The sequence below is a fragment of the Anser brachyrhynchus genome, assembly GCF_964034855.1.
Source record: "Anser brachyrhynchus genome assembly, chromosome: 7".
In the NCBI taxonomy this organism is placed as follows: domain Eukaryota; kingdom Metazoa; phylum Chordata; class Aves; order Anseriformes; family Anatidae; genus Anser; species Anser brachyrhynchus.
Genome location: NC_137701.1, coordinates 8,124,154 through 8,148,131, shown reverse-complemented (window position 1 = coordinate 8,148,131; position 23,978 = coordinate 8,124,154). Strand labels below are relative to the sequence as shown.

General features: G+C 47.8%; 1 protein-coding gene across 37 annotated transcripts in view; it reads right to left on the bottom strand.

The window, feature by feature from the left end:
* The window catches only part of MAP2 (microtubule associated protein 2), a 197,919-nt gene that overhangs the window by 60,418 nt on the left and 113,523 nt on the right, over positions 1-23,978 (bottom strand). For 36 of the 37 annotated variants that reach the window (XM_080598970.1, XM_080598963.1, XM_080598988.1 and 33 more), the window contains one exon: positions 5,821-6,106. The exons of the other annotated variant lie outside the window; for it this stretch is intronic. In XM_080598970.1, the coding sequence (XP_080455096.1) occupies positions 5,821-6,082 (262 nt within the window). In that variant the 5' untranslated portion in view covers positions 6,083-6,106. The remainder of the gene's footprint in view (positions 1-5,820; positions 6,107-23,978) is intronic. 37 annotated transcript variants of the gene reach the window in all.

Below are 23,978 nucleotides of genomic sequence, written 5' to 3'. Positions count from 1 at the left end.
CTCCCTCTCACGAAGCTCCTGGTGTCACAACAAAACACCAAGGTGCAGCAGAAAGAACAGGGAGCACGAAGGAAGGAGCTGGTCGGTGCCGTCTCTCAGCCACATTTGACCCCGGTCCTCTGCTGCCTCCACCGATGCTCTCTCCAGCAACACCCCTCGAGCACGTCTAAAATATTCCAGTAACAAGTCCCAGAAAATGACACTTGCATTACTCTTAACATAAAGAAGAAAAGTTTCCGAAGTCTGGTATGTTTGCCTGTCTCTAAATTGGCAAAGATGATGGTGCACAGTAATTACTGTCACATTTCCTGGGCAAAGGGAGGGAGATCAAAATGCCTAATTAACAGCTTCTGTCCCACGGGAGCTATCTATGACATGGTAAGATGCGTTCTTCAAGCTTTGCAAAACAAACAACCGATACGGGACGAGCACGGCAATCGCATTCATCCTTCAACATCCCTCGTTTTGCATCCTTCTATGCATTTTGTCTGCAGTGCTCGAGACGTGCTGGCTGCTGAAAATGCCCACCTGAGGGAGGCACCTTTAGGGAACAGGCGATCAGGGAGCTTTGGGGGGGTTGGGCAGCAGCAGGACAGGCAGTGCCAGCAGCCAAATGAAAAGGAGAGCTGTGACAAAGCAGTGCTGTTGGGAAGAAAGGCTAAAAAGGCCTCTGGATGAAGAAGGCCTGTTTAAATGTTTACTGGCAGTGCCATCTGTATCATAAAAAGAGAAAGACAAACATGCAAAGGAAAGATTAAATGAAAAGTCCCTGGCAGGGGACACGAATCACTAACACATCCCAGGACCAAGCACTGACCTGCCTGGTGCAGTTTCAGCACGGAGAGGCCGTTGTGTTTGCTGACCCTGTGCACAGCGCCGCAGTCCTGCCCCCGAGCCAGCCATCGCAGCTCCGGTCCTGCCCCAGTGGATGCAGCGCCTGGAGCCAGCAGAACTAGGGGTCACAGTGATTTTCTAACCACGCAGTAGTGGTGAGGACGGTGAGGAAGAGCCTCTCTGCCTGGAGACGGGCTGCTACAAGGCTAGGCAAGATGATGGGACACGGACGGTTTCCTTGTTGTGCTGCCAGGTGGCTGGAACACGCACAGTCCCTACCTGCACCACAACTCTTTTGCACAGACTAAAGGGACCCCGCATCTCTGCTCATCTGTTCACTGGCTGTGACAGGGCACTCCTTCAGGCTGACATTCCCTGCAGCTTATTTCAATACGCTTTTTTAAGGAGTAGCTGGTCACAGGAACACATTTGTTGCAGACGCCCAGTTAGTCTGGCTGAACAAAGCCTTAAAACAAATGGCTGAATTAGGACAGACTACATCCAGGGCTGGAACTTGAATTACCCCTTCCCACTTTCTTCCTTGGTTATTCCCTGTAGACGCTGCCATTCCCTGCTGAGTCCCCTCTTCTCTGGGGCAATACTTGCCATCACGCAAAGGAGGTGTTGGCTTCGGATGAACAGGTATAACTGAACCACTTTCCACTCTCCTTTTCTTCCATTTTTCCTTCTTTCCCTGCCACCTCCTGCCCCTGCTTTGCTCCCTCACGTCTTTCCTCTCACCAGTTCTCTGCCCACCACCTATCCTAACTTTCCCAGTGCTGGGTTTGGTCCCTTCCTTGGTCCCTCATGCCTCCCTCAGCTCAGCACTGCCCCTTTTTCATCCCTCTCCATGGGTCTAGGGCTCTCTCCTCTTTCTGTTTCTCTTACAGACTAACACATACCCATCTCTGGGTCTCCACAGCCACCAAAAACACTTGCCTCTCTCATTTATCTGGCCTGACCTTCCTCACATCCACCTTCCCTATGACTCAAAGGCTCTGAAAAACAATGCAGGAGAGCTCAACCTGTGATGCTCTGTGCTGTCTCATGAAGTCTGCTCCAATTTTCCAGCAGTCTTTTTGCATCCCACGCAGTTTGGGTACTCTGCCAATTAATGAAGAGCTCTGTCACTTTGGCAGGGCACGTTACTGTCCTTAATATCAACTGACACGCGGATGGAGCCACTGTCCTGCGGCTCTGATGACAGGATTTCAGGAAATGCTTTCCCTTAATCTGTCAGAAAAATAATTCATCAGATAACTGTGTGGGTAACCCACCCCCCCTCCGATTATAAGCCTGCATTTGGAATATAATGAAGAAAGCGCTCAATCAGCTGAGTCACTGTACATAGACAGAGCAGAGAAGAAGCTCCACAATACAGCTAACTGCTCTCACCCCTAATTATATCAATTTGACAGGTTAGTCATTACATTACTGAAAAGAAAAATAAATGCATTTTAAGTGCAGAAAAACAAACCTTTGCAGCTTGATGCTCCTTGCAAGTCAAACACGATGGATGGTGTTGAAGCGCTGCTTCCCAGGGGCTGCTGAAGCACATCTGCACTGCTCCTCGCTGCTTCCTCCCAACTAGCTGACCACAACTTCTCAGTATGCCAGGAAAAGGCTGCCACGCTCATACTTCTTCACAAGCCCAACACATCCTGTGCTCTACCATGGCTCCAATCCAAAGCTTTCCACATCAGCCCACTTCGGAGTGAGTTTCCAGAGATTCTACCATCACGCCCCCTGTGCAGCACACGTCTCATGTGACGTGGAAATGTTTGGCTTGACAAAAGCTACAGCCCCGATCCTCCACGCTTCAGACTCACAAGATCCTCACCGAAGATGCTCTGTGTGTGCACGCACACGTCAGCAAGAACGTGAAGAGGCAGGGATCAGGGAGAGGACGTTAAAACTTGGTGGGGTGCTGCAGCCTGCCCAAGGGCAAGGTGCCTTCAGGAACAACTTGGGAGCAGTGTGGGACCTGTGGTAGCCCAAATACGTATACATACACACACACGCTGAAAACGAGTATCTGCTTTAGCACCCTTGCTTATATCACTTCCATAACAGCTTCCCATGCATTGTGCCAATAAACCAGGCCCATTCTCTCGCACGTATTCACCTTTGACTTCGGAGGATGCCGTATCAGGCCCCGAGGCTGCCCTGCCCGCAGCGCTGTGCGCTCTCCCACGTTCCCGTGGGCCCATTAGAAAGGAGGGCATTGATGTGCCTCCATAATGCAGCCATTACCAGCACGATACAGAGGCAGATCAATCAAAGGCAACACAACAGCCAGATTCAGAGGATTCCAAAATTGAGGCCAGACTCAATAACTCTTAGATAGACGCCAAGAGAGAGAGACACACACACCTATACAGGAAGGCAAATTGTAACTGTGCAAACCTAAAAACATCACTTGCAGTGATAGATTGGATGCGTTGCTGCTCTCCTCCCCGACTAGCACCCCTCGCCTCCGCATCAGTGTTGGCATAAGGTGCCTTTGTCCTGGTGGCTCTAACCTTCCCTTTAACACACAGACTGTACAGCACGAGCCCTGCAAGCTGTGCCATGCCCCCGGGGCGATAGGGCACTGTTGCTGAATGCCCCCCTCTGGGGGATGCCTGTTTCACGAACGAATCCCAGCTCGTGGGTCAGTTGGTGCCGGGGAGCTGATGCGAAATGCCTCAAACCACAACTGAAATCTCACCAACAGGGATCGGGCAGCGTGCAGCTGCCCAGGGAAATGCCCTGCTCGTACCTGTGCTCCATTCGGATGAGCTTCTTCTTGCTGATACTGGGGATTTATGGACTCTGACACGAAAGCTGAGAAGCCAGAGCAGCCTAGGTTATTGGTCTGGACTTACACCAGGGAAAATAAAATCCCTATAAATCCACAGAAACTCAGTTTGGCTTAATTATCTCGGTCGACCTTGGCTTCCTGTGCATTTTCTCCTCAGCTGTTTGGAGTCAGAAAGCTACTACAAATGATTAAATGATTTGCATTATTGGTAATTATGTGTATCACAGTGGCATTTAAACGTCGTATCTGACACAACACCCCACTGCAGTTACAATTTACAAGCAAACAGAGCAAAGATGGCTGAAGTCAGCTGCAAATGGCAATCCTGGTTTCAAGATCAATCTCGGAATCAAATTGCTTCATGATGCTGTAAGTATGTCCTGCTAGCAAACACCAGTGTGGCTTTGGCAACCCATGCCCCCCTTCATTTCTGTCACTCCCCTAAATTGCTGACAGGTTTCTCCTGATGGCCTTTAAAAGGAGTGAAATGATTAAAAATATATTTTATGTACACTAAGATGCTTTACCTTGCATTAATGTTCCTCTAAGTCAGTGCTCAAGGATCTGAATTTCCAGAGAACTAGAAATTCATGCGTGAAGGCAAGCAGTTTTAGGGATTTTTCTGGTTTTCAAGGACAAAGAAAGATGCCATGAAATAAGCTATATTAAGACTCCCTAGCAATAACTGCATGTATTGACAGTAAGTCCCCACATAAGAGATCTTGCAATCTAAGTAGACAGTGAGAAAAAAGCAGGGGAGGAGGAAACGAGGCCACAAAGTGGTGATCGAAGCAAACTTCACACGGATCAAGAGCAGTCTCATTCCCTCGGTAAGTGCACTTCTCTGGTCCTGCTGCCACATTTGGATTTGTTCTGCTCTTTAATCCCTCATCTAAAAAAGTGATGTGAAAATACACTACTGCAATGCCCAATGATTTGCTGCACTGGGCTCCTGCTTCCTCTCAGCCACTAGCTGCAAATTCCCCAATTAAATGTCCACGTCTCTGAGACACTGCCCCAAGCTTTGAGAGCATCTGGGAAGAGTATTTCTCTTCTCCTTTTATAAGGAGAGGAAATTCCTCTTCATTCTGTCGAGTTATTACTTCTCCATGTGTACGGGTGACTTGTCCAAGGTTGTTTGAAACATTTGTGGCAAAGGAGAAAAACACTCCAGTCTTTCCACAGCCCTAAGAACGGCAGCATCTTACCTCTGTGATCCTGCACAGCTGCTCCTGTTAATTTGCTGGCTAAGCACAGTACAAAGTTAGGTTAGAGCAAAGGAAAGAGATCTTGTTATCATCCTCCCAAACTATCACCAACAACGTGCTCACCTGAATGCTTACACAGGATTTCTTTTACTGATGGCTTTCTAGTTTTGGCTATCCACAAAAAGAGACTCTTAAAATCCAAACCCATTTCCTTGTAGCAGAAGTATTCATTTCTAGTAGAATTGCTTATGAAATGACTTTAGGGTCTGAGAGCCTTAACATTCTCCAACTGCTGAGAAATTATGGATAACATCTCGAAGTGCTGTCAACAGCCAACAAACATTGCTAGAAAGATCTCTTTAGCATGCATGGATGGATGCATCAAGGGCACTAGCGCCTGTACAAGAGACATTCCTCTTGCATTGTGCATTTGGGGTTTAAAGAGGGAGCTCTGCACAGAGTGAATTAGCATTTACTTCTAAAACAGGAAATTTGCTTTGCATATTTCATTTTAACACAGTCACACTTTTTTCTCCCCCAAATAACAAGCTGAATCCTAAAATCCTAACATAGTTTACAAAGAGACAAGGCCCCAGAGAGCATCCCAGCCTAGCCAATGGCGAATAAATGCTGACTGTGCTATTCCTGGCCAGACTGATCAACAGGTTATTCTGCAAACAGTCGGTAGGTTTCTAGAAGTTGTTACTTGTGAGCAGTAACAGCAGAAACCAAACTTTGCACGCACATGCACGCAAGAGCAGGACACTATCAGTGCTCAGCACCTGAGTGGTTTCCTGCTCCCAGCCCCAAGCAGCCATGTGGTTCCTCTGCACTGGCTGCTCTCCCCATCCCCAGTGAGGTGATCCTCGCATCTACCAGGATGCCCTAAGCCGCCCTCACGGCTTTCCTAAAATCTTCTCAGAGCACTGCCCAGTGTTCAGCTGTGCTCAGCTGCAGGGTGTTGAGGTATGTTACCTGCGGTCTCCCTGTCCCCTGCCGACAGCTCTCCGTTGATCCCGTTCTCTTTGGTCCGAGCGTACGTCCCCGGCTGCTCCCGGCCGCCCAGCCCGGGCTCCTCGTCCTCTTGGTAGGGAAACCCATTGGCACTTCTGACCAGTCCGGCACCCGCGCCACCCTGTTCCTTGATTTCGGGTGAATGCGGGTGTGAAGAAGCCTCTGTTAGCTGACCCGAAGTCCAGTGCGGTGCCTTGGCTTCGTCTTTCCTATCCTCCGCCATTTCTCCTCTCCTTCACCGCTTGTCCTGTAACGACACGAGCAGGAGAGATCAGCACCGAGGGGGCGACTGTGCCCCGGCCAGCACACAGCCACCAGGCACAGCACAGGGGTGGTACCAGCAGCTCTTGTCCTGCAGATGAGAGAGGGCTTAAATGCAGAAGTGTCTCTGCTTGCTTGTCCTGGCCACGAGTGAGCCAGCTTTGAAATCAACACAAGCCATGAGTGGTAAAAAATCATGGGTCAAATCCTCCCTGACACCCAGGTGCCACTAACACTGACTTCTGGAGCGCTGCCTTTTGCTAATCTGATTTTAACTCATTGATGACAGTGAAATGTAAACCCTTGATGAGAAGTGAATCAATATCGGGATGCAATGACGTCTTCCAGGGTGACAGACGGAATGCAGGATAGATATAGAGGATATTCCAGGGCAGAGGGAATGCAGTAGCTGCTTAGAGACATGAAGCTGCTAGTAACATTTTCGCTGCAGTCACAAATAACGGGTGCAGCTATGAGCTCAGCCTTCGCCTAACAGGGAGCTCTTCAGGCCCAGGATCCGTCCTGTACAGCATCTGCAGCCTGCTGCGATCTGCGGCAGAGACAACACTTCAGAACATTCACTGGGCTCCCGAACATATGTGCTGTCTGACCCTGCGTGCATCCCCTCGTACTGTTCTGGGAGCATTTGCACCCATTTGTTTTTGTCCCAAACAGTGCGTGGGAAACATTTGTTTCCCATACAAGTGTTTGCATTCTCCTATGACTATCAGTATTTATACATAAACAAAACTAATAATTATTTGCTACTTCACATGTGTTTCACTGCTGTTAATTAGCTCACATTTGTCCAAGCCAGGAAAGAAGCCACTGCACAAGCCACAGGCTTTGGCTGTGCCTCATGGACCAGTAGCTCCTCAGTAGGTAAGCTTAGGAAGACAGCATATTTTAACCTGTGTTTCCACGATAAGGTAAATTCTGCGGGGACAGAAAGGCTTGACCACTGCCAGCAACATCAAAGTGAAAACCAAAAACCAGAAGGCCTTGTCCAACAGCACTTGCCACCTTTTTTTTTTTTTTCCTGGGAGTAAAAAAAAAAAATAAAAGCACCTAAAAGAAATCAGCTGAATGTGGTCGAGCAACCAGGTATTGCAAAGGCTGAGCAGTCCAGAAACAAACGCAGAAGACTACATGGTGCGTATATTCTGCAGACACTGAATTAAAATCCCACCATGACAGAACAATAGTTTGCACAGAGCCGGGTCAATTTGCAGAAAGTATCTAAGCATGATGAAAGACTATTATTAGTTGTCTTATAATTATTCACCATTGATAACTCAACCCCCTTCTGATCAGATATCGTTTAATAATAATGGCTTTCCGTGCTGCTTTAAATTAAAAATCACAGTGAATCATGAATACGGTATTTCATTCATAATAAAGGTGTGACTCAAACTCTAATTCTACCCCAAAATGGAATAACAACTCTTTCTCCACCCAGTGAAACCCTGTGGTTTGGGAGGTGCAGCTCTGCTCTCACACCCACCCAGCACTGTTCCCTGGGGATATATAACTGCATGAAGACTGCAGGAGCAGGTGAAAACTCACACCCAGCATTTTTGTCTGAGCTGTAACAAAAACGGTGGGCTGAGCAGTGTCACAGAGCTCGGTGGCCCCGAGACGTGCCCCCATGGGCTGCAGACATCATAAACACATCCGCATCCCTTTGCCTTCCCTGCCTCCTTTACCCCGGCCATCAGGGAGCGATTCCACATGTACAGCCAGAGCCTCGATGCGGCCGTCTGGAGTCCAGCCGGGAGAGATGAAGGGTGATAACCAAGGAGGGAGCCCAAGCTGGGCCAAAGGCCCTCTCCTGTGTACCAAAGAGACAATGCTCTGCCTCTAGGTGCTTACCGCATGAGATCAGAACGCAATCTCTGATTCACCTTTCCAAAATGTGTGTCCACAGGACAGATGTCTCCCTCAGTACAGGAGCAAGCAGCACACAACCAAAGCCACCGATGCCTGGGGTCCGAGGGCAGGACGGAGCCTGTTCTGGGCAGACCAGTGAGATTCTCATCTACACCCCTCAAGGAGGCTCAGAAAACAACCCCCCCAACCCAATCCCTGGCTCAGCTTTCCCCCACCCACCCCATGCATCTCGAACCCCAGGAGCAGCCTGAACCTGCGGCAGCTCAGCCCCTGGGTAACACAAACAGAGCCCGGAGCCTCTGCGGGGAGCGAGAGGGTAACGTCAGACATGACCGTGGGGAAACGCATTTCTGAAAATCCCTTGGACGAAGGTAACGGTTCTGACCCCACCGCCGCAGCCTGCAGGCTGTTATCTCTGAAGTACCCTTCCCCGTCCCTGGCAGACACTCCCCGCTTCTCTTCAAGCTCTTGAGGAAGGATATTCACATCCTTACAATGGACTGTGTCACAGAAGTCCTCTGTGGAAGCAACAGAAGTGCTTTTATCTTTAAAAATAAATACAGTGGGCAGGCTTCAATGAGAGTTGTACGTATCTGGAGGCAGAATTTGGCTCAGTATTTATAATAGACCGTTATAGAGTGAAACATGGATGAATTCATTCTTGACTCTCTGTTATTCATCAAGTGCTCTCAGAGTTTATAATGGTAGTAGAAACACTGCGAGTGAGTCACACAATGCATCTTTGTGCTCGGCAATCTAGCAATGACTCTCTGCTGTACGGCGTCATTCACTCGCGGCTCAGGTTCACAGCCAGCACACAGGTGGGCCTTACACCATCAGGTCAGTTGTTTTTCTGCCATTTTTTACCTGAAATTCACGTCCTCCTAACTCATGCAGAGCACTTGGGATGGCATTACGGATCTGAGCTGGATATTCTGCCTTCTAAACTAATAGCTTGTACAGGAATGGGGGTAAAAACTGACTGCCTCATCCTTCTCAGCCATTTGGGAACTGTAGAGAGAAGGGAAATACTTACATAACTTGGAATTAAGACAGAGGGACAAACCTCATGGGGAACATGCGGTCCAGCTTTGCAGCTACCTCTTCCTTTCAGAGGTGCTGTACGTGTATTTCTCCACCCGTGTGCTCTTTGGTGTGACACCGGCTCCTGCTGCCGTGGCTGGGCTGACCCAAGCCTGAGCGCCGCGAGCTGCAGGCACAGCAAATCACCCACCGTGATGCAGCACGAGGGCGTGCTGTGCAACGCCCAACATCATGCTGATTTACACAACTTGCTGTGCTAGCTGCCCTTCCATATATTTCGTGACTTCGGCTTAGCATTACACTAACGTTGCCTTGGCATGTAAGAGGATGAATTTTCTAAGAGTCTCACTTTTTAAGAGAACAGAATTAGGCCAATATTGGAGGATTTTGCAAAGCCCTTGCTTTCCTGCAGGGTGCAAACTAGCTCATACTGGCAAATAACAGGGAAAACCTTAAATTCTTGTCTGTGTACCAACTGCCAATTGGGGTGATGTACCTGCATACTAAATATCAGGCAGAGCGGATTAAAGGGTCCCAAGAGAATTTGCTGTTAAATTTACCTTACTGACAGCTGTGCCTCGAGAAGCCGAGGAAAGCAGTTGGGTATCAGGAACAAAAACAAGAGAGAGGAGGTGGGAAATCTGGGAGGACAAATTCTGGTAATCTCCTGCCACTATCAGAAGCTCAGCCTTAGCTTTTGCACATAGGACATGAACACTGCCAGTGCTCCTGTTTTAAGTGCAATCTCCGAGTATTTAGAAAACAGGAGGGCTGATTTTGGATGCCACTAAGAACCACACCAACACACGAAGAGATCTGTACCAAATTTCACCCTTTCATTTCTATTAACATGCGCCTTTTCCCAAACTAATTGAATTCCTTGCAGCTGTGAGCGGCGTGCCTCACACGGCTCAGAGAGAAGGGCAGCAAACAGACCACGAACCGGGAGGAAGCCTCGCGGTGTCTGGCAGGAGCCATGTTCACCTTCCCCGTGCTTAAATATTCAGTCACAGTCCACGAGCTGCTGGGCGATTAACAACACTCACCAGTTGATCCTAGGCGTGTAAGTACCATAATTCTAGTAACATAATGTATTATCAGGACAAATTAAACCTCTCTCTCAATTGGAGCCACTCTACTTCTCAAGCCTAATAAAGGACAAATAGGTTTTTCTGTTAATTTATAACAAATCTGATTTATTTCTTCCTTGCCCATTCCTTGAGTTATTAGCTTGCAGCTAGATCTCTCTTTCTAGACAATACGAGCAAGACAAATCCTCTTAAATACCACCTTGCATCTGTTACAAATACAGGCAGTGTTCATCTGCTCCCATCTGTATTAGCTTTCAGGGCTTTTAAAAGCTTTGCCAACCCTACACTGCAGACCATTAGTCGACAGCCATGCATTTTTTGTAGAAAATTCCTTCACTCACTTTTTTGGTCATACCTTGAGTTACAATACCGATGAAAAAGAGCGGATGGTGCCTGGACCACAGGCAGAACAAAGGCAGCTCGCTGTGGGAAGAGCAAGAAAATGTACTGCAACCTGCATCCTTGCCAGCACTGAAAATGAAGGACGGCTCCAGCCTGCACAGCAGCTGAGCTGACTTCCAGCACCTGGCATCGCAGAGGACGAGCAGAGAGCCAGAGGAGCTGCTTGAGCTTCCCCGCTCCTCCTTGCCCCTTGATTTAGCAGCCAGGCAGCCCATCACCAGCAGGACGAGGTAACTGGTACGTACTGGTCTGCAGGCAGAACACTTGCTGGGGCACGCGAAGTGGGGGAATGATTTCCCCTGTAGAAACACGACTCCTGACAAATTCCCCCTGCTCCGCACCAAGCCCCTCACGGCCAGCCAGGACACCCAAATGATGTAGAGGCGGGCCGAGAGGCAGCACCGGTCTGTTCCTTGGTGACTGGAGCAGGAAGACATTTTAAGAAAAGGTTTTTTCCTGGTGAGTACCTCCGAACAGGATGCTCTGGCTCCTCCCTGCAGTGCAGCACAGCCAGGACTGCAGCTCCTTTGGCAGCAGCTAGGTCCTCCCCGCTGCAGGGACACAGGAGCAGGTGAGTGGATGAGGAGGAGTCTTTCAACTGCCACGCCTGACCGACACAGCTCTTCCTCGCTGGGGAAGGTATTAATTCCCTGTGGCTGCTGGAAAGGAGCTTAGAGCATGACCAAGCCAGGCTGCCATCGGCTGCTGCCCTCCAGACACGTGGCGGCTCCTGCTCCTGCGCCCAGGGACCGCACAAACTCGCTCAGGCTTCAGAAATCTAAACCCAGGCACCTCTTGCAATTGTGCAATAATGGCACCAGCAGCTTCTGCCTTTAAAAAAAACCATCCACCACGGGGCTCAGCTCTGGTTAAAAAGCTCCGTGAATCCCCACCCACCCGTTCCTGCGGCAACACCACCCCTTTTTGACAGTTTCCATCCAGGATGCTGCATTTTTACACCATTTACCATTCATCAAATACACTCCCAGGCGCGCATCTATCACTAGCCATGATTGCTTCCTGCAGGAGAGAGGAGAGGTATTTTAGCTGGTGAAGGAGCTGGTAACCATGACAACAGTGCCATGACAACTATAGCGGATATCTGCAACGAGAAAGAAGGCAAAAAACTTATTACCTATAAATTTGGTCCCTGCTAAGGATAGCAAAAGCATCAAAGAAGCCAGAGCAGCCAGTAAAGGTGCTGACGCTGGATTGAATCACGCCCAGCCCTGCGGGTTTAAGGCACCACGAGCACCTCGTCCTCTCCTGCTCAGCAGCAAAGGGCAGACCATGCTCCATCCCTGCTGACATCCTCATCCTCCTCCTCCTCGCCCTCCTAAGGGGCTGACGGGTAAAGCCAGAGGGCTGGCAGCTTTCCACAGGAGCCTGGTGCTCCCCCTTGAAGCCAGTTCTCAGCAAGGCCAGGATTGATCCCACGGAGCATCTCAGAGCCAAATTCCTCACCTGTTTTTTCTACCAAGTAGGCGTTGGGAGCCTCTCCTCGTGTTTTTGGGAAGGAATTGCCTTTGGCACGCTTGTTGAGGGTCCCCAGCCCTTAGCCAGCGCCTGCAGGTGCTCCAGCAGGAGCCGCTCACCTGGATGCTCAGGAGGCAGCGCTCAAGTGGCCTTTCCCCATAAAAATCTTGTGTCACCCTTTGAGCAGCTTTCCTCTCCTGGCCTCCTTGCTGCTGAAAGCTCTTGAAATCAAAACTTTCCATGTGGAGTGCTTTGGTTCCTCCAAACAAATGGAGGTTTGCAACTGTATATTAAGGAGTTAGTGCAATGAACACTTGTCTCCACAACACGGTCCTTGTTTGAGTTTTTACGGTCTGCTTCTCTCTACTGAATTGTTACAGATTTGCCTCACTTATCACACATAAGGTTTCAGAAAAGACCAGATGAAACCTTTAGATGATTTAAGATGATTTTAAAGGGCAAAGGAGACCCAGCAAGCACTCAGGGAGTATGTCTCCAATAAAAAGTAAGATCTGTGCTTTTCTTACTTCCCCCTTACCACAGCGGTCACTCCAAACCTTGGCAAGAAGAAAGCTTAAAAGGCCTAACACACCACAGCTGAGCTGTAGGACGGGCTGCACAAGCCAACCGATGTCCAGAACAGTACCAAGGGAACAATTTTTCAGCAGCCAGGAGCACGCAGCTTCATACAGTCACTGCAGCCTGGGAACGAGCCTGGGGAAAAAAGGTAGCGCCAACCAAACCGTGTACGTGCCATGGCTGCTGCAAACAGGCTTCAGAGCTACGTGCCTGCTTTGCTCTCAGCTCACGCTATGATACCTCCATCTAAAAGCCCACAACAAGGCGAGGGTCCAATTTTGCAAGATTTCTTTTTTCCCCGCAGTGACCTTGCTAAGATACATTCATCTGATGCCGCATCTCTTCTCTCGAGAGGCTCCATGATGGATGACAGCTCCAATTAGGTAGCGAGGGTTATAATTAACTCTGCTACTATGTGACTTGCATACTGGGCGTGCAGGACAGGTCGGTGCTCTCACCGACATCAGCGGGGCCACTCTGCGTGCCGGTGAGACAAGCTGGACTGTTGAGCAGGGAGGTGCCATGCTGGTGCCTGCTAAGCAAAACTCACATAAGCAGAATCTCACCCAGAACAAGCACATCATCTACACTGGGGAGTCTTGTCCTTCTCCACATATGTGAATCACTTCCATATCCCTTGTTTCTTTCAGTTGTGCCAAGATCTCATTAAACATGAGAACGTTTTCACATGATCTTAACTTTACTCCATGAACTTTTAATAAAAAATAAAAAAAAAGCTGCCTCTATAAATGTGCCTGCATTTTTGATTTTTCAAAGGTCTTGCCTAACTTTCAGAACTAATTCCGTCCCTGCTGCAGCACAATCTTTGAAATACCCAGATGCTATCTTTGGAGCATCATCACGTCAGCTCCTAGAAATGGTAAGACGGATGTCCTGGCCTAATTTCGGGCAGGCTCTTCTCCATAAATACACGCAGGAGAACCAGCCCGTAGACAAGACTCTGGAACGCTGCTTTTGTAACCTCTCCAGGCCCACGGAGCCCCAAAGAGGGGCAGTTCAGTACCTCCAGAGGCAGATTTCCTGATCCAGCCACAATCTCAGCTTATTTCTGCCCTTCCATGCGCTGAGGTTAAGGAACGCTGTCATTATTCTGCAACTGAGCAAGCAACACAAGGATGCTGACGTGAAAATGAAGCACTGAAATGGTAACAGGAAAGGATCTTCAAGGCCATGTGCTGCTCCCATTTGTATGGGCAAGTCTTGGCTCACGTGAAGAAGGTTTTCTCCCCAGGTCAGGGGCAGATTACTCTTTTGCTGAGAGTGCTTTTAGCTTCACTTCACAATGCTCAGACACACCAGGCAATCATGTCAGGCACACAGCGGAAGCAGAAACATCTTACTGTTGAGCAGAAGCATTGTTTATTCATGCTGAAAAAGAGCATCAGACAGAAGAAAGCTTGTTCAGAGGTCCCTCCGTCCAGACTCACTTAAGCATCTCTGATTCTCCGTGTCGTGGTTAGCAAACCTTGGAGGCAGAGGCCCAGGACCCATTACAGCCAACATAAACCAACGCTTTTAACTGCAGCACAAAACATCTAACTGGAAATAAATAAATAGAAATGAAGGGACAAAGGCTTGCAAAGCTGATGGGAAAAGAGGTTATTTGCAAAACCTGCTTGCTTTTATGATTGCAGCAAACTTGGCATGGGGAAGCGAGCGCTCGAGTTGTCTTTCCTAGGGAACATCTGAGCAATGACTGCTGTGCTGCAAAACCTCGGTCCTACCCAAGCGGTAGGATTATTTCATCTCTTCATCCTATTTGCTAACTAACAATGGTACAAACAAAATAATTCTATTAACTTAAATATCCCCTCATGCTTGCAAGACTTAAAAATATGCTATCCAGCCACCCACTTTTCTGACCCACGGCTCTATACCCAGGCAAATAAAACACTCTCTCCCTACCTGGAAATGAGAGCACCCAGAAATCTTTTGTGCCTTTAAACACTTCAGACAGCGAAATCACAATATTTGGGATACAATGTTATCACGTGATAGCTTTTCCCTGCCAAATCTTTGCTCAACCAACCCTACCGCTGACAAGAGGAAAGAAATGGAGCAGCCACTACCCAGCCTGCTTGGGCCCAGGGGACGCAGGGCAGGGAGGACACAACAGGTAATGCAGGAACCCAAAATCGTGGTGTTGATTTTGCAGCCCTCACTTTCAGAGGTGTTTTTTCCCCTTGAAAGGACTTCGGTTAAGATCTTGGGATGGTCACTGAAACAGAACCAGGAGTTTACGTGATCTGGCTTGTATTTTAACTACAAGGCTTCTTTTTAATTTTGAATCCTTTTTTTTTTTTCTGAGTTAAGAAAATTAAGGTATTAATGTGTAAGGAGGAACCAACTCACTGAGTCATTCAGCCTTTCTGAAATCTTAATTGCAGGACTTGCTGTCACAGCAAAGGCCTATTTCAGAGCCTCGTTTCCTCCCCGGGCTCCCCCGGGTGCGTGCAATTACCTTCTTCTTGCTACAGGTTGGGTTTAACCTTGTTCTGCTGCCACACTGCTCCCACCCCGTGCCAAGGGGCTGACGTACGTGTGTGAAGTCAGTGGTGTTCTCCTGGGATAAGACGAGGAATGAATGAGTTTTGTGGGAGGCGAGAAGCAAGCCCAGGGCCAGGGAAGTGCAAACAAGTTGCGTTGGGTGCAGAAAGCGCGTGTCAGGAACGATAAGACTGACTGATGAACAAGTTCAGTAACTGAGGAAAAAGTCTAGAAACAAACAAGCCATGGGGCTGAATGAGTGTCATTTTAATGTAAAGAGACAGCCAAGGGGAAGGAGGAAAGCTAGGATTTGCCATCTCCGATCGAACCACCGAGCCCAGACCCGGGCCATGAGCAGCGGGCAGCATGCGCTGCTCCACACGAAGAGGCAAGGAGCTCTGCGGAGCTGCAGCCTCAGGTCAGCGTGTTACCACCACCCGTGGTCCCCACCTGGTGGCACAACCTGCTGCTTTCCAGCACAGCCCGGGGCTACACGCCTAGAGGACCCAGATGACGGGGTGCTTTCCAGGCTGTGCACGCACGAGACGCCCTCAAGGTCACTTTCTGGCCATGGGGAGTAACGTATCTGCCAGGCAGCTCCTGCCCGGACTGCAGGCAGAAATTTCCACTCAAAGGGCAACAAAAAGCACGACGGGATAGAAGATGTGCAGAGCACAGATGGACAGAAAATTCACAAAAGCATTTGTGTGTTCGGGTGCTTCTGATGGCTTTTTTGAGCAGTACCAGGATCTAACGTGATAATTTAGGCCACTGGAAAAAATCCTCTGGATTTTGTCTTTTGCAGTCTTTCAGGAGCACCAATACTGCTGTTGGTTTAGAATGTCTGAAGGCATTAAGTATTAATCACAAACGAAATACAGGCAGCCTGGAAAGGTGCAGAGAGTGCAAGCAGGGTGATTAAAGATCCAGAGAAGCTTCTGTGCAAGGAATGGCTAAACAGGCTGAGGCTCTTCCTCCTAGGAAAGAGGGGAATGGGACGGGTCTAAAAAACACATGCAGCATAGAGAAGGCAAGAAGAGAAAACAAACGACCCCTCTTTCTATGAAGAGTAACAGTGCAGCAACCAGAGGGGATTCTTCCCACTGTAGGGAATTACTCTGGGATTAGCTGCTGCAGAAAGCTCCAATGATGAAAGTTCACAGAGGTTCAAAAGGCACCTGCTGAATTTGCCGTCCATTAATTTGCTCACGGTTTCTCAATACGAGAGCCTTTTCTGGCAGAGGACTGTTTTTACCACATAAATAAAATGTAGATCAAATGCGGCTTGGGGCCTTTACTTGCTAGTATAATATGAATATTAAATAATTGCGTGGTTTCTTGTCATTGCTTTTTAAAGAAGGGATGGAATATCACCAAGAGGGATGGAATATCACAGCTCCTTGCTGAGCACCGCAACGTTTAATAAACTGTGAAGGAAAATGCACAGAGCAGACTGTATCACACTGCAAATAAAAAAAACACCTATTGCTAGCAATGAACAGCTTTGTTGGTCTCCTAAGTTTCTAACTGAAACAGGGTGTTACAGCTCGGATGCATGTCCATCCCTCTGCTGATGCAGCCAAACAAGCTCTGTAGGCTACATCTCGCCACCTGCCTGGGGCTGGTGGAAAGGGGTTGCTCCTTTTCAACCTGTCCTGCAGAATCAGCCTGACCTCCTCCTGCTAAAATTCTGCAGCCAAGACACTGACACGGAGGTGATGGTTAGGCTGGGGCCAAATGGGAGGATCAGCTGAGGGAAGAGGTTGGGGTAGGGGTGCCCATGAAGACAAAAAGCGTGTGAGGAGACAGGAAGACAGATGGCCCTGCCAGAAGGACCTGGTTATGTATCCAGAGCTGCCACTTCGAAGAGGTCCCACGAGATACCAAACGTAAATGTTTTATAGACGAGATGCTCAAAGCTGCAGCAGCGTAAGCAGCGCCTTGTATGTTTTCTTTTTCATTTAGGGCAAGCAGTCTGAAACACATGCCCTACCACTGACCTCAGCCCCGACCCAGAGGGGCTGTCTCTGTTCGGGAGGATGATTCATTCACTCTGCTAGAAGGGCTGGATGAATAGGCACTATTCACTCCGCAGGACGCTTAGCGCCCGGGATTCCCTCAAAATTTAGGTCTGACATGACTGGGTCAGTAACCACGCGCTTTTGTTCCTGTCTCCTTGAACAGAAACGTCTCTTTGCATCCTTCAGTGGTTCCCACAAATCAGGTCGATTTTTATGGCTTGCTAATTATTACTGCTAGACTTCAGGACAAAAAGAAGAAAATTTCTGAAGGCTCAGGGCACAGAACTTGCAGAATAAATCACTGTCTATCCGGCAGCAATGAAAGCCAGCCATGGCAGCCGCTTACTTACACATCTGTACAGTGCTGAACTTTATTTGTTTAGGAATGGAAAGTTTTGTTCTGCTTCTGCTGACGAAGAACATTAAAGACAGACCAAAAAGGCTAAAAAAAAAACCCTCTGTCACAAACCAGATTTTGTCAAGAGGTGCATCAACATACATCATGCATATGAAGCCATCTGCAAGGACGTTGGGGTTGCAAGGTTACACCTCGAGAGTTTGGCTGCGGAAGAAATTAGAGGTGACGGCACAGTCCTAACTGGGTCTCCTTGTGCATATGTTCCAGGTTTGAACCTAGTTCAGTAAACAGGTTTTACTCTTCCCCTTCCCTCTGCCTACATCATCCCAGTCTGGGCATCAACCCCGGGGGCTCCAGTCCCCCACCTGTCCACGTTTGCTGTCCAGATTAAACATTTCACTGTTGCACACTTAAATGTATTATCCTCCTCAAACCGGGAGGAGGTATCAAGTCCTCTCCTGCAGCTTTCATCCCAAGCAGCATTTTCCTCATTCCCATTCCTCTGTCACCTTCCAATTTTCCTTCCTGAACTTCTCACCCAGTTTCTTCTCTACAATCTGCCTAAAAGTCCTCCTGAGGCTCCTCGCAGCCCAGGGAGCAGCGCTACACGGAGGGATGGATGGCATGACAGACAGAGGGGCGCCTTGCTTCTGAGTCCAGACATCCAAAGCTGGTCTGAAGCGAGAAACAGCCATCACTCTCTGCACCGAGACTTACCCCTCATCAAACGCTAAGCATCCTTACAGAGCTGTGAAGACACATCCAGAAAGAATTTTTAAGACAATACCTCTATATTATATAAAGGAGGCCTTTGCTGCTGCCCTCGTAGCTGTTTCCAATCTGAAAGCATTTACAGGAGCGAGGCTGCAGCACAAACTAGAAGAAGAAAACCCCAGAGCTCCTCTTCCTGAAGCACTGCTAAGATCAAACCCTACTGTGGGCCTGCCAACCAACGGAGATTTCCAGGAAGGATTTATGCTGGTGCTTTGTCAGGGCTCTCTGGGAACACTACAACAGTCAGGAAATTCTTCTTGAAGCAAATATTTACTTGTCCTTCAAGGAGGGACTTTATTTGACACAGAAGGACTTGATATGAAAGGACACTGCAAAACTGTAATCCTCGTTACATTTCAGTTGTCTTTTGCATTTCTGAACATTTCAGAGGGGCTTTCCTTGGTGAACTGGGAATTGTTAACATCAGGCTAATAAAGACTACAATACCCAAATCATTGTATTTGACATGAAGCCCACGATCAAGTGCAAAAAATTATCATTTAAAAGGTAGGGTTGGTATTTCAAACACCGACCATTCAAACGATGTGCTGCTTTGAAGAAGGTACTGAGCTTTACTGTGCTGTGCAGCTTCCAAGGAGCATTGCTCACAGCCACTTGCAGCTTCTGAAGTGAGGGTGGCATTCTTCCTCTCTGCACTGCAAGAAACGACTACTGAGACAACGTGTTTTTCAATAGAAGGCTTCTTTCTATCAATACTAACTGCACACAACGGTGACAGGAAGTGACTGTATAATAAGTTCTCTCCATATAGCTACTACTTCATTGCTCCATTACTGAAGAAAAAAAAAAAAAAAGGATGTGGGTATATTTTCTTTGGCTCTTGACCTTTCCCTACTGCTTTACCTGTTCAGAATCCCAGGATGCTTTAAAGTGAATGATTTCCAAAGTCTGTCGGGAGATTGATGAACACTGTCCAATGCTCCTCTAACAGGCCAAAACAACTTGCTGCTGCAAGAGAGGAGCAGGAGGATGCAGGAGGAGCTGGTCTTGTGGTGGTTCAGTGCAGCATTCAGTTCCTGCTGAAATTCCCAGAGCAGTTCTCAGTCAGTGGTATAGAAAATGGCCAGGGAAAATATTCTGATGACACAGCATTATGTCACTTTTCACTCCAGGTCTTAAAAATCCAGATTAAAAATTCCTTCTGACTTGATTCCTAACATCCATTTCTCCATTTCAGCAGCTGCTGAAGAAGGAAGTTACGAGATCACAGAAAAGGAGGGCAGCAGCAAAGTGATGCAGCCATACTAAAGAACACGTTAGGGTCCCACGACTGTCCCATTTCTTCTAACCACTGGGAAGTGTTTATGCATGGCCAAATTAGACAGGAAAGGGTAAAACTGAACCCTTATACACTACAACAAATAACTGGCCCCTTTGCACCAAAAGGTCTAAGCAGCCGACGTGTTCTTGAGGAGGATGTAGAGCAGCCTAAGTGCACAGCAGATAAATAACTGGGGAAGTCCAGGGAGACACCAAGTCTCTTTTACATAGCTGAGATGGTTTTGTCCTTTCCCAAAGCCTAACTGCAGCATTCTGTCTTACAGGCAATCTTGCTACCTCTCTAAATTTTATTTTCAATGCTTCTTTGGAGGTGTGGGCTTGGCCTTACTGACAAAGCCAGGTATGGGAGGTCACCAGTGGGCCTTAACCTTCCCCAAAAGGCAGCTCCCCAGAGAAGGCAGTAATTCTTCTGCAGGTGAGCTAGGCAAGGACGTGGGGAAATAGCAGTAGCCTCCTGCAGGCAGGCTGTAGTTTAAAAAACAAAAGTTACCAGCACTTCACTTCCACAAGTATTTAACAGCAGGAAACAGCCAATACAGTTTCTGATTGTAAACTAACCTCTTGCTCAGCAAAGAGCAAGTTGTAGCTTACGTCTTCTGACACCCTGCAGAATTACTGACCTGCGTTCCCGCGTTCCCTGCCTTTATGCCAGACTACAGACACATCCCAGTATAAATTCATCAGGTGTAGCACACGAAGCACAAAATGCAATGGAAATGTTTACATCGGACAGCCAAGCAGACCGTCTAGAGATCAGACACTATCACCCCATTTCCAGGAGTTCGCATGTTGTAGACGTGTGGTGCTTTCCAGATCAATTCATTAACAGAAATGAACCATTCGATTCAGATCCTCCCTGATTTCCCTTTAACCCCTTCCTGCTGCTCTTCTCTGCAGCTGTTCGCATGTACCACGATAAACGACAGCCCCGTACACGCCCCCCAGCTTCCTGAGCGTTATATGGGTGTTTTGATGGAGGGTCGTGCTCTCAGTAGTGAATCAAAGTACCTGTCAGTCAAGCTGCCTCTTTCAGGATTACAGACACAGCAGAAGCGTGATGCCAGAATACAGCAACATAAGGAGCACCTTACACATCGCTTTAATTGTGCCCTCTTTACAGAAAAGACAACAATAGAACCTGGTAAAAAACAGACCACGATTTTCTGCATTCAGCAACACTTCCTTCCATTTTCCTTCCCTTGTCATCTCTGCACCAGCAATACTGAAATAACCAGCATCGCTGCAGTTGTAATGACTTAACACCCACCTCGAGCACATACAGAAAAAGACTAATTTAGTAGGCTTCAGTGCTTTTAAATTATGTTTGTTACCATGAGAACTTGATTAAAATGCCACCCACAAGCTTGCAGAAAGGGGGGAAAAACAACAACAACAACAACAATCTACTTTTAATCAGTGGTAGTACACTTGCTGCATTGCAGCATTTTCATAAGCTCCACAACCTCCTGCAGTAAGAGGCAGCAGAGATGCCCAGACAGATATATTTTGCTGAATGCTTTATTCTAGAAAAAATGTAGCTGACAGTATGGTTGTCACCCACTACTATTACACAATATTCCATTCAAGGAACATAAAGCACATCTACAAGTTCTGTTCCATGCTACAAATTGGAAAACCAGAGATTTACGTGTTTGTGCAAGGCAGAGGCAACCCTGACAGCCACTCGGGACAGAAATTTATTTTTGGTGAGATCTGAGACTAATCAAAGCTATGTAGCACTCTGGATTCTTCTCCATTTGGTCCATTTGCTAGTTGTATAAAATTAGGCTGATTTTTATGTGTATATACGTTTCTGGACATTCCTATGATACCACTGTGTCTGTCTGTTTGTTGTGCTGAAATTCACAGCCCCATGGCCTTTGGACTAACAGCTATGGACACTCAATTACTGCAGTTTGACTAGGAGGCACCCCGAGCCTGCAGCCACTTCAGAGCAGATAATTAGCACTGTGGCTCAATCAAGAGCCAGTAATAAGCTGCATAAATTAGCTTGTTCAGTAGGGTATGTTTTAAATGCAGGAGCTGATGCAGATGCTGATGGCACAAGAAGGGGGAAGAGTTTCACACCTCAGATTAGAATAACTGACTAGCCACTTACTCAAGGAGTCATCTCACGCAACTCTTTAAGAAGACACCCATTTATTCATCCATGGGACAGAAACTGCCGTTATTCTAATTAAGAGAACGGCCAGAGCGCATCCCATTTGAGATGGGAACAGAATGAACCTTCCTGTGAAAGATCGGTCACCCTCTTGGGGACACTGTCCCTGTCACAGCACTAGGCATCCTCTGCACGACTTCACACGAATCAGCCTGAGGAGCAAAAACCTATCCCCCAGAGAGGGACGGCATGCACCAAGCCAGAAACCCCAGCTACCATCTTAGGAGGAGGGAAACAGAGAGCTGAAAGAAAGGGGAAAAATGGTCCTTTGGTACAACGTCGGAGGAGCAGGAAGGTCTGTCTTTTTTTCGCCCATATCTTCATACATTATCAGCTGTTCTATCCCTTTAAGCACTGCAGATGACAACACGTTCTTCACCAGGGGAGGTAAGGAGCCCATGATCCAGCAGCTAACTGCAGCAAACCTGGGACCATGCCCCCATAGGGTTACAAAAAGAGGAAGAAGAACGGCATCATTAGCCAGACCTCCTGGTGATGAAAACATAACTGCTCTACTTTGTGTTCAAGGAAAAGCTTGGCTTACTTTTCATAGACATGCATTTTCCAGGAGATTAATATCGTTAGCAATTATAAGGTACTTTGAATAAGGAGATTTCCCTTTTATTATCTATGGGCTGCTGACATTACGATTGTCTCACCTCTTCTCTGGATTAATGTAATTATTATTTGCTGGCAATTTGTCCTCTTCCAGTGGGTATTAGCTGCATGCAGTTTGCTAAAAATTGACGAAAGGAGGAAGAAATCCATGCACTGATTTAAATGTCTATCAGATCATCTCAAATGGAGTTTCCATAAGGAAACTTTCCATGAGGATCTTTCCAAGGGCTCTATGTTTAAGGCACTGAGCTGCAAGATCAAAGTTCAGTCCAGGGCTCTGCTGTTCACCTGCTCCACGACCTTGAACTTATGAAAAAATAAGCCTGTGCCTCAGCTCTCCCAACTGTGAAAGAGGGATTATAATGTTCATGCTGTCCATTACTTGCCTGTTTGCGCTGCAAACCCTTCGGGGCAAGTGCTGTCTCTTTTTATCTGCGTGACGACGCTCTGGCTCCCAACCAATGCCTTCACATCCAGATTTCAGAAAGTTGTGTTTGAGGAAGGACACTGACCAGACACAGCATCTGCCTGGAGGCAGCATGACAAACTTTTTCAGCAATAACCCAAAAGGAGAGGATTGTAGCACTTGCCTCGGAGATCTGAGCTTGAGCTGCTGCCTGGGCACGCTGGGGCAGCAGAGGGGGCCGGGATGCCACCAGCCTCCTTGGCTGCCCTGAGCTTTGGCTGTCCAACAGCTCCAGCCCCTGGGAGCCCAAAAAGTCTGCTCAGGCCCCTGGCGCTGCTGAAAGGGATCTTGAGCCCTTAAAACCCTTGAAAATCAGCCAGGACTGGCAAGAATAACCACAGTTTAAAAACATGTGTGTGAAGTCTCTGATGAAGGTTGCAGCCTGCACACCACATTAAGGAGCCCCTGTTATTGATGTTAGCATAAAGAAACAACAAAAACAACAACAAATGAAAATGCAAAATCTTATTTCAGCTCTGTAGGGCTGCTGGCCTGGCCAAGTGGATTGTCTCTAAATGACTTAATTCCTTCACAGACTCTCCCTAACACTTTCCCCCTCTTTCCTCCAGGGAGCTATATAAAGCTTTCTGCATTTCTCCTTCTGATGGCTGCTCATTTCTAAAAATACTTTTACAAAGAACTGCCTTGGGTAGCAATTAAAAATGTGACACGTTGTAGTGCCAGAACCCACTTAAGCAAACATAAATCACAAGGTATGCACCAAGTCCTTGATAGCAGCCTCTCTCCACAACTACATAACAGGTCCTTAAAATTTCTCCCTGCCATTAAAGCAGCATCGTCAGCCCCCTGCTTGATTGTGCTGGTTAGCTCAGCTGAAGATGTGTGAATGTGCAAGCAATCCAAAAATACTTGCTCCCTAATTCTCTCATGATGTCTGTGCTCCTGTTGCCTTTCTCTGCTGTCTGCTGTGTCTATCCACATGCAGAATTGTGAATCACACCGGCCAATTTCGATCATGTTTGACAGAAGACACTAAGCTCCTACCTACCACCTCAGGAAACCTCCAGATGGGTAGAGGAGATGGAAGGCATTAATGCCTCTGGGGACAGAAGGAGAAGAGCTCAACCCCTATTCCTTCTGCTTGGCAGCTTCCTGCTGGTCTACTCAGCAGATGTGGAGCTCATGC